At 37.9% G+C, this 9,995-nt stretch overlaps 1 protein-coding gene across 1 annotated transcript; it reads left to right on the top strand.

Moving 5' to 3' along the window:
* Positions 1-1,476: 1,476 nt before the first annotated feature.
* On the top strand, positions 1,477-5,959 carry LOC147644635 (uncharacterized). The gene is made up of 3 exons (XM_086826062.1): positions 1,477-2,215; positions 4,217-4,494; positions 4,555-5,959. Exons 1-3 carry the CDS (start codon positions 2,014-2,016, stop codon positions 4,615-4,617), a joined length of 543 nt encoding a protein of 180 aa, XP_086682188.1. The 5' UTR covers positions 1,477-2,013; the 3' UTR covers positions 4,618-5,959.
* Positions 5,960-9,995: the final 4,036 nt, after the last annotated feature.

Below are 9,995 nucleotides of genomic sequence, written 5' to 3'. Positions count from 1 at the left end.
TATTGAGTATTTAAAGGGCTTTGGGAGTTTTCCGAAGTGTTTTGGTTAGTATTTTGGGCAATTTTTACGTTGCTTTGGTTATTGCCATAGAGGCCTTGGTACGAGTTTCCACTGGCTCTATAGTTTCCTCTATATTGGCCTCGTCCTCCACTGTTATTTTTGTTGTTGTAGTTATAATTGTTGTTATTTTGGTAATTGTGGTGTAGTTATTGTAATTACCACGAGAATTACCTCTATAATTTCCACGTCCGCGATTTGAGCCGCGCTGTGGATAATTCTTGTGATATAGGACAGTATTTGACTGTCCAGTTGCTTCGGTGCAACTATTGACAAATTTGGAAACAGCATCGTTCATAGTACTAAAGTTGCCAGCTTACATGATAAGTTTTACCTTATCGATTGTGCAATTTTTAGTCATTGCTTTGACTGCATGCTGCGTGGAATAACTTCTGGCTAGCTCTAAAGGTAAACCATCCGATATATATGCACCTTCTAAGGCTTTCGTCATCTGCTCAATTTCTTGTGTATATTGGTTAGCAGTTTTATTGCGCTGCTGTAGGTTCATCAGCTTCGCTGATAATACCTCAACAGTTTCGCCTTTGACGTTGCTTCTTAATCTGGCAATCACCTCAGTAATTGTTGTTTCATTACCGATTAGATTCCTGGCGACACCTTTTAGCTTTGTTTTAATAATAGTGACAGCTAATTCTTCGTGCTCGCCTTTTATTGATTGTATTATTTGTAAAGCATCAATGAAACTTGTTAAATTTTCAGCCTTACCGCCAAAAACTGGTATAAGCTTAGATGCAGTATTAATAAAAACAATATTTGATTGTGCCATTGTGATGGAATTACCTATTTTGTTTTCTATTACACTCGAAGTATCTGAATCTGTAGAATTATCCAGATCAGTGTATACCGCCGGAATAGTAAGATTATTCAAATCTTCATCTTCTATTTTGGGGTTTACTTTGGGAAGTTCTTCTGACTCAGATTCGTTCGTTTCTATTGATTCCGAGTCAGGTGCAGTGTCAACTGCTATTGGAGTGTTTAGAACGGTTGGTAACGATATTTCTAAACTGAACTTTTGTTTAACAAATATTAAATTAGATATCGTAGTCGTATCAAAAGTTTCGATACCTGTGACCAATGATCTTGATTTAATCTTTCCCTATGATCATGTATTAGCATTCGCGCTTCATTAAAGCACTCTACTAATATTTCAACGTGTTTCCTAACCGTGTTCTTTTGAATGGGTCTATTCTGAGCTAGCGACTTGTACGATCTGTCAAAATTAGTTTAAATTATTGATAACTCCTCGTACAATTTGTTTCAATCCATGCCTTTAGTTTAGCCATACTTTGTAAAAAGAATTACGTAATATATTTTTTATATTTATTTTTTGTTATTTCATTTTCTTAGATTTTAGGTGTTTACATTTATGTGTAATAATTTTTTTTTTTTTTTTGGTTTTTTTTTATTAGATTTTGTCCAGGTCATTTGCTTGACTCTGGAATTTTTTCTTCAAACATTTGTTGTGTAATTTATACAATTTTAGTAATACGCTTGCCAACATTATAATAACGATTATCATTAACAATATTGTGATTGTTTGAAGATCGATTTTTTCGGATTCAATTTTATTAACGACATTTGCCGTGGAATCTACAACTTTTGTATCTACCAAACCCATTTTAAATATTGTATCTATTTGTCTTTTTTCAATTTCTATTTTATTTTCATTTGAGTCATATTTTGTAATGTTATATAATTTTTCTTGGAAGTAATAGTCAGAATCATTTATTTGATCTGTTTTACTTATGCTATTACTTCTCATTAAAAAGGAAATTAAAAAAAAAATCTTAGTTTTTCTCTAACATCTTTTTCCTACCTATTATTTGTACAGCTATACGGGCCATACTTTCTAATTGGGCAAAATAAATTCCGCTCAATTTTTCAGAATATTAAATTCTAAAAAAAAAATATGCATCGTAGTGCAATCAAAAAAAAATTATGCAACGCAGTGCAATAATAAAAAAATTTTCAGCTCGGTTGGTTTCCTTTCTTCCCTCTACGTCAGCTGGTCGTCGCCGGTTTGGCTACGCTGATGTTCCCTCGGTGGCGCAGGAGGTGGCGTATTCCCGCACTCTATTTGCTGCTGCTGCTGTCCGGGGCCTTTTGGGCTCAGGCATTACCGGTGCCGGTCCTCGCACAGGTATGGTTGCAGTGGGGGCTGTCCAGTGGTCCAGGGCAATCCTTCGGGCATGTCTTTTTAAGTTTTGGTAATGGCTTGGGTGATGGAGGTTTTGTTATTATTATTTTTTCATGAATTTTTCTTATTGGCACTGAGTGAGTGGCGGCAATTTTTGGGCGTTTATTTTTGTTGCTTATTAATTGTTCTTTCAGAAAACCTAATTCTATTTGAAGTTTTTGGGCCGTAGCCCACGCGGGAGGTGGAGTATTTACGTAGAGTAGCCACTTTAGGTGTGCTACTCTTTTTTTTGTACCCTTGCAGGGTATTATAATTTCAGTCAGAAGTTTGCAACGCAGTGAAGGAGGCACCTCCGACTATATAAAGTATATATATTCTTGATCAGGACCAACAGCCGAGTCGATCTAGCCATGTCCGTCTGTCCGTTTCTACGCAAACTAGTCTCTCAGTTTTGAAGCTATCTCAATGAAACTTTGCAGTTAGTCTTCTATATACTCTCACTCGTATATATGTCGGAACGGGCCGGATCGTACGACTATATCATATAGCTGCCATAGGAATGATCGGAACATTTTTACAAAAAAAATTTTAACATTTTCAGTTTTCAATAGAATTGGATCAAATTTAAAATATAGCCATTTTATCAAACTGCTCAATTTTGTGTAAAATTTTATAAAAAATTTTATCGAGAAATTAATACAATTAAAAATTATAACTTTTTCAGTTTTCAACAGATTTTCATCAAATTTGAGCTATGGCCCTTTTATATTATTCTTAAATTTTGTGTCAAATTTCATGAAAATCGGATGACTATATCATATAGGTGCCATACAACGCTCGTTTGATGTAGAAGAAAAATACAAATCTGTGAATATAAAGCTGCAAATATAATATGTATAGGTGAATGAAATGAAAGCAGGTATTACTTCATTGTTTTTAAACACATATATATATATTATATGGATTCCTAGTCATAGAATTTCTATCTGCAAGGGTATTTAAACTTCGGCGTGCCGAAGTTAGCTTCATTTCTTGTTATTTTTTTCGCAACTCCTCCGCGATTGCCCATTGCTTTCACTCTACTCACTCAGATATTTTTTTCGTCGATTTATTTATTTTGCATTTTCCAGCCTTCCAGTTTTTTTTTCGATTATTTTACAATATTTCTTTTACAATATTTCTTAAGTCTAAGTAAGGCTAAGTCTCGTAGCTGCGCTGCTCGCAGGCGGCGGCAGAGAGACGGCTATGTACTTATGTATAAAGGAATATAATAATATACGTTGTTATGCGCTCTCAAGTGGTGGCGCGGGGGGTATGCATATGCGGACCGTTTGTTATGATTATGCTGACACTAGCACTTTCTGTGTGCGGGCTAAGTCATAACGATCGGTTCATATTTCGGCCACTTAGAGTTTATGACCGGGACTTGGATTATGTAAACACTGCAACAAAGTGTTACAGTGCGCACCCTTTAAGTACTCTCGGTACAGTGGGTATTCAAAATGCATACTACACCTCTGGTTATAGTATACAGATACAGGCTAAAATCTTTATTACATTTCGTTGTGGTTTTGCCGCTCTTCAATTTCACAATGACGTTTACATACTATATTTTGCGTTTTCGCAAATCAGTGTTAGTTAATACCAAATTAATAAATTAATGAAAACATAATCTATATCTATACTATTATATAAAGAGGAAAGGTGAGTTTGTTTGTTTGTTTGTATGAATTGAATAGGCTCCGAAAGTACTTGGCAGATTTGAAAAATTCTTTCACTGTTGGAAAGCTACATCATTCCTGAGTGACATAGGCTATATTTCATTTAAAAAAAAAATAGGCATCCTTACTAAAATTACGATAACGTAATCCAAGGTGTTAAAAAAATATCAAAAAACTACCTTACATCTACCGCCCTCTACAGGTAGCCAAAGCATTTCCTGTCAAACATTCAAAACATATTGAAATAAGGAATTGGAGATAAAATTTTTATTTTTTTGTTCAGGTTCAGTAAGAAACGAAGTCATGCCACCCAAGAAGTCGAGTTTGGGTCGTCGTAATCGTAATACAGAAGCAAAAAGACGTAAGATTACGAATATAACTGACGAAGAACGGGCCTCCATCCGAGAGACTGAGCGGCTGAGAGCAATGCAGATGCACAAGGAAGAATCAGCAGAAAGACGAGCAGATAGGCTTGAGAGAAAACGATTAAGAGTTAGACAGTCGCGTTCTGCAGCAATCGATTTGATTCACTCTCAAAATAATGAACGCGACAGGGCAAGGGTAGCTGAAGCGCGTTTACAGCTTGCAGAAGATCAGATATAATCCAACTATTGATTACAGCTCGAATCGAATGTCGTTATTGGCCGGATGCATCAGGTCTGCATATACTGTCAGGCCTCTTAGATTGAATCAGACGAAACTTCGGTCCGAGGAATATATCCATTTGCGGGATGCTGTGATGAATGCTGCAACTATCTTGAAGGATGGCAAAACTGCTCATTCTACTTTTAAACTTCCACTATCCGTCAATCTTGAACAACAATCTACATGTTCCATCCGCAAAAATGGACCTATTGGTAAATTACAAGACGCCTCATTGATTATGTGGGACGAAGTCACGATGAGCCATAGAGCACATATAGAGGCCGTGAACAGAACCTTACAGGATCTAAGGAACTCCTCTGCAGTCATGGGCGGGATTACTTTTGTATTTGCTGGAGATTTTCGACAGACTCTCCCCGTTATTAACAGAGGCACGCGAGCAGATATCATCAAGGCATGCTTGAAATCGTCTCCCATATGGACTACGATTGAAACATTAAAATTAAGGACAAATATGAGAGCTCATATTCATGGAATCACTGATAGCGATTTCCCACAGCAACTGCTAAAACTTGGGGAAGGAATTTTTCCAACTCCAAATTTAAGCGGTCATTGTGACATTCTTCTGGATGAGTCTCTAGGCCAAATACTCCATAATTTGGAAAATTTAATAGATTCTGTATACCCTGATATCGAGAATTTGCACGAAAGAGACTTCCATTGGCTGTGTTCTCGGGCTATAGTATCACCTAAGAATGATACTGTCAATGAAATAAATAATCTGATTGTTCAAAAAGTCCCCGGCCAAACAAAAACATACAAATCGATCGACACTGTAACGAATATTGAAGATGCAGTCCATTATCCACAGGAATTTTTAAATTCGTTGAACCCTTCTGGACTGCCACCCCATGAATTGACGTTAAAAATCGGAATCCCAATCATGCTTTTAAGAAATTTAAACCCTCCGAGCATGTGTAATGGGACGAGGCTGCTTATTAAGGAGTTAAAGGACAATTTAATAGTAGCAACTGTTATCACTGGCCCAGCAAGTGGTCAACTAGCTCATATACCGAAGATACCGATGATCCCAACTGATCTGCCAATCCCATTTAAACGGCTTCAATTTTCGGTAAAAACATCTTTCGCATTAACAATTAACAAGTCCCAAGGTCAAATCTTCGAATTAGTAGGGATCGATCTGCGAAATAAATGTTTTACTCATGGTCAACTGTATGTTGGTCTATCGAGAGTCGGAGCCCCTGAAAATCAATTTATTTTGCTGCCACAAAATAAAACAACATCAAATATTGTTTACAGAGAAGCACTAACAAAATAAATGTATTTTCTTTTAGGGTTATGACCTCAATAATTGAAAAAAAAAATAAATAAAGGATGAATATGTGTCATATTATTATTATTATTATGAATGTGTTTAAATTGACAAATCTAAATGTAATGTTTAATGCCCGTGCGAAGCCGGGACGGGCCGCTAGTAGTTTATAAACATTTTTGTTTTTGAATTTCAGATAACAAATGTCGTGTTCAGCATGTATGAACACCATCCGACCATTCCCTAAAAAAAATTTATCTTTTTGACTGGCTTTATCTCCGCCATCCGTACACATATATATTTTTTTTTCAACAAGTATTTTTTAGTTTAACATATGTACTTTGATGTACTAAAAAATAAAAAGTGGTATTCTTAATAACTTTGTCAAAATGAATTTTTGAAAAACCCTCCAATTTTCGTTCCTTCAGGGTGGTCTACCCCCTTAATTGATCGATTTTGATTTTTGGATAAGATTTTTAAATGCCAAGACTATTGGTGAAGCTCATTCCATAGTATTCAATTCATAGTTTTTTTATTACTAAAATGTTTCGTTCAGTTGTAAAATTTGTGAGTATAAATTTATTAGAAGAGAAAATTCTTGAATCTATATATATATAAATGCTCTGTTCGTGTCTACTTCCTTTATAGACTTGAAAAGTTCTGAACCGTTTAAGCCCAAATTTTGACACAACATGCGTTGAGGTTCCAGCTCGGTTATTGTCTACTTTTGATGTTGATAGCTTATCTGCGTTTGCGAATATATCAGTTTTTTTCGCGTTTCCCCATGTCCCTACTGCTGCGCCCTCTACAGGCAGCCAGCTAATTCGAAGCATTTCCTGTCAAGCATCCCAAAAATATTGAAAGAACAAATAGGAGATTAAAATTTTATTTTTTTATTCAGTTTTAGTGAGAAAGGAAGTCATGCAACCGAAGAAGTCGAGTTTGTGTCGTCGTACTCACAATACAGAAGCAAAAAGACGTAAGATTACGAATATGACTGACGAAGAGTGGGCCTCCATCCGAGAGACTGAGCGGCTAAGAGCAATGCAGATGCACAACGCGGAATCAGCAGAAAGACGAGCAGATAGGCTTTAGAGAAAACGATTGAGAATTAGGCAGTCGCGTTTTGCAGCAATCGATTTGATTCACTCTCAAAATAATGAACGCTACAGGGCAAGGGTAGCTCAAGCGCGTTTAAAGCTTGCAGAAGATCAAAACCTGCAATACAATCGTCTTGCATTCAGATATAATCCAACTGTTGATTGCAGCTCGAATCGCAATGTCGTTATTGGCCGGATGCATCAGGTGTGCACATACTGTCAGGCTCTCAAATTCAAAAACGAACCAAAAGGATTGTGTTGCGCTTTCGGGAAAGTGAAATTGCCTCAACTTGAAGCACCACCAGAGCCTCTGCACTCTCTATTCGCTGGATCTACTGCTGAATCGAAGCATTTCTTGTCGAACATTAGGAAATACAACTCTTGCTTCCAAACGACGTCATCTGGTGGAATGGACCAGCTTGGTTATCTCAGTCACGTTCAACTTGGCCACCCGTTAAGGCCAAGTTTGTTTTGTCGACAGAAGAACAGGCATGCTTAGAGGTAAAGGCCGAGCCAAAGGTTAATCTACACATTTCCGATGACGGAAATGAGCCAACCTGTATGATCAACAAAGCCTCCTCATGGTCTCGTTTATTGAGGACTCTGAGCTACTGCATTCTTTTCGTCCATCGTCTTCGTAGAAGAAATCAACTTTCGGTGTTCCTGTCGGCGTGGGAACTACAATACGCACGATCTAGGATATTCACCCACGTTCAGAAGGAGTTTTTTAAAGTGGAATACAAGCAGTTAGGCACCGAACAGCCATTGTCAAAGAAATCTAAGTTGATTCGATACAACCCTTTTTTAGACGAGCAGAACGTAATGCGTGTTGGTGGTCGTATAGACAATTCTATGGCTAATTATGATGCAAAACATCCCATAATTCTGCCTAGGAAATCTCCCTACTGCTCTGCTCTACTTGTTCGATACCAACATGCTGCCTCGCTACACACTGGAGTAGAATATACGTTTTACAGTCTACGACAACGATATTGGATTCTAGGAACCCGAAACCTCGTCCGCAAAACCGTATTTAATTGCAGAACTTGCTTCATGCAGCGAAGACACACGAGTTCTCAACTTATGGCTGACTTGCCCAACTTCCGAGTTCAACCAGCCCGTTGTTTTCTTCACACTGGCTTAGATTATGCTGGACCTGTAACAATCAAAGTATCTACAGGTCGGACACCAAGATTTGGAAAGGCTTGGTTTGCAATTTTCGTACAAAAGCGATACATATTGAATTGGTCAGTGATTTGACAACATCCGCTTTTATAGCCGCCTTTAAACGATTTTGGGCTCGAGGTGAGCCAAATCAGATTTATATTCGGACAATGGTACTACGTTTCATGGGGCTAAACGAGAATTAGATGAGATGCAACGGATCGCAATTGCCCAAAGTCAAAATGAAGAGATTTCAAGCTTCTTCTCGACTCATGAAATTAATTGGCATTTCATCCCGCCTTCTGCACCCCATTTTGGAGGGAAACTGGAGTGCGATCTATAAAGCTGCACCTAAAACGAGTTACTGGCAGCAGTGCATTAACATTCGAGGAATATTCGACCCTGTTAATTCAGATAGAAGGGCTTCTGAATTCTCGTCCTTTGTGTTGTTGCATTAGACACCCTTGTGGTTTTAAAGGAGCCGAATCAGCCGAAAGCAAGTAGCTGTTGGAAAGAGTTATTGAGGTTCATCCTGGCCAGGATTAGAAGGTTCGTGTGGCCACAGTTAAAACTGCCAGAGGAATTTACAAGCGCCCCATTACAAAAATTGCTGTGCTTCCTTTGAACTGAACCGTCGTTCAGGGGGTCCGGTATGTTGAGGAATTAATCGGTCGTTAATTATTACTTCTTTTCTTGTTATTATTTTCCATATTATCGTACCTAGTTTAATGAACATAATTGTCTTGTTAACAACATAAAGCTTTAAGCTCACACTCATAGCCAAAATGCAGTATATGTTCATGAGTATTGGCACATCACGCGATCTATATTTTTCTGCTGCACGTTTCTATATTTTACCCGCAACCGCTCGCTTATCGCACCCGCTTATAAAACTTATTCTAGAACGCTACATGAATTAATAAACATAAAACACCTAAGACAAAACCAATACAGTCCACTGCATTTATAAACAAATGGTGTGCAAGATGATTGTCCTTGCATGAGCCAATTCACCGACACTCAGTGTGGTTGTTGGTGCTCTGTTTTTTTTTTATTACAGAAACGCATCATATATGTCACAAAACGTTGTAATTTATGAAAAGAGTTACTGTGCTTGCAATTGTATACCTCGATTCCAATCTGCTCTTTACATGTTGGCAAACTCACTTGCTTCAGCCGCCAATCATGAGATTGGTGTTAAACAAAAGTGTGGTATAATACTGCTGATGCATTTATCCAGGACAGGACTACAGTTGATTTAATCCAAAGGTACCCAGATACCCTATCATTAGGCATAAGTAAGTCCTTTCTGACTCTGTGGGTCAGTTCAGCTCGATCCGTAATGACGTGTTGTTTGTGATCCTGACTCAAACAGAGCTCTAAACATGGCCATCTGAATATTGCTTGCTTTTATTGACACTTTGTCTGTGGCCAGTAGGTTTTAGCTACGTACGGCCTCGGCAATGCTTTGCTTTATGGTCACATTCTTTGTTTTTGTACCCATTTAACGCGTTCGGGTATTGTTTTAGATATGTTGGATAATGACTCCTTTTGCAGAATGTTCAGTTTGGTAACTTCCCAGCGCTGGCGGAAGTACAAGTTGGTACTTCTTGTTCTCTTTTTGATTGTTGGCCCTGTTTCCAGTACTCGAATTCACTGTTTGTGTGTTGCCACAGGAGACGATTAAGAATCGTGTCGGGGAATGTTGTACGCGTCAACCAATGCTTCCCATGCGCTCGTGTAGATTTCTTTTTTTATGATCAATATGCTTTATCAATCTTTCAGCCTGTTCAGTAACGGTGGTTTTGAAATACCACATTATTCGTACTGTTGGCATGGTAGTGTCATGAACCATGAATTTG

This window comes from Drosophila serrata, unplaced genomic scaffold, assembly GCF_035046125.1.
Source record: "Drosophila serrata isolate PLE 108 unplaced genomic scaffold, ASM3504612v1 contig_127, whole genome shotgun sequence".
Classification (NCBI taxonomy): Eukaryota; Metazoa; Arthropoda; class Insecta; order Diptera; family Drosophilidae; genus Drosophila; species Drosophila serrata.
The sequence above is the reverse complement of the archived record's forward strand: the minus strand, read 5'-3'. Positions and strand labels throughout refer to the sequence as shown.

Coding starts and splice junctions, on each gene's coding strand:
- LOC147644635 (XM_086826062.1), top strand. CDS start 2,014: ATGCAACGCAGTGCAATAATAAAAAAATTTTCAGCTCGGTTGGTTTCC. Junction 2,216..4,216: donor CGGTGCCGGTCCTCGCACAG/GTATGGTTGCAG, acceptor TTTTTTGTTCAG/GTTCAGTAAGAAACGAAGTC. Junction 4,495..4,554: donor ATGAACGCGACAGGGCAAGG/GTAGCTGAAGCG, acceptor TATTGATTACAG/CTCGAATCGAATGTCGTTAT.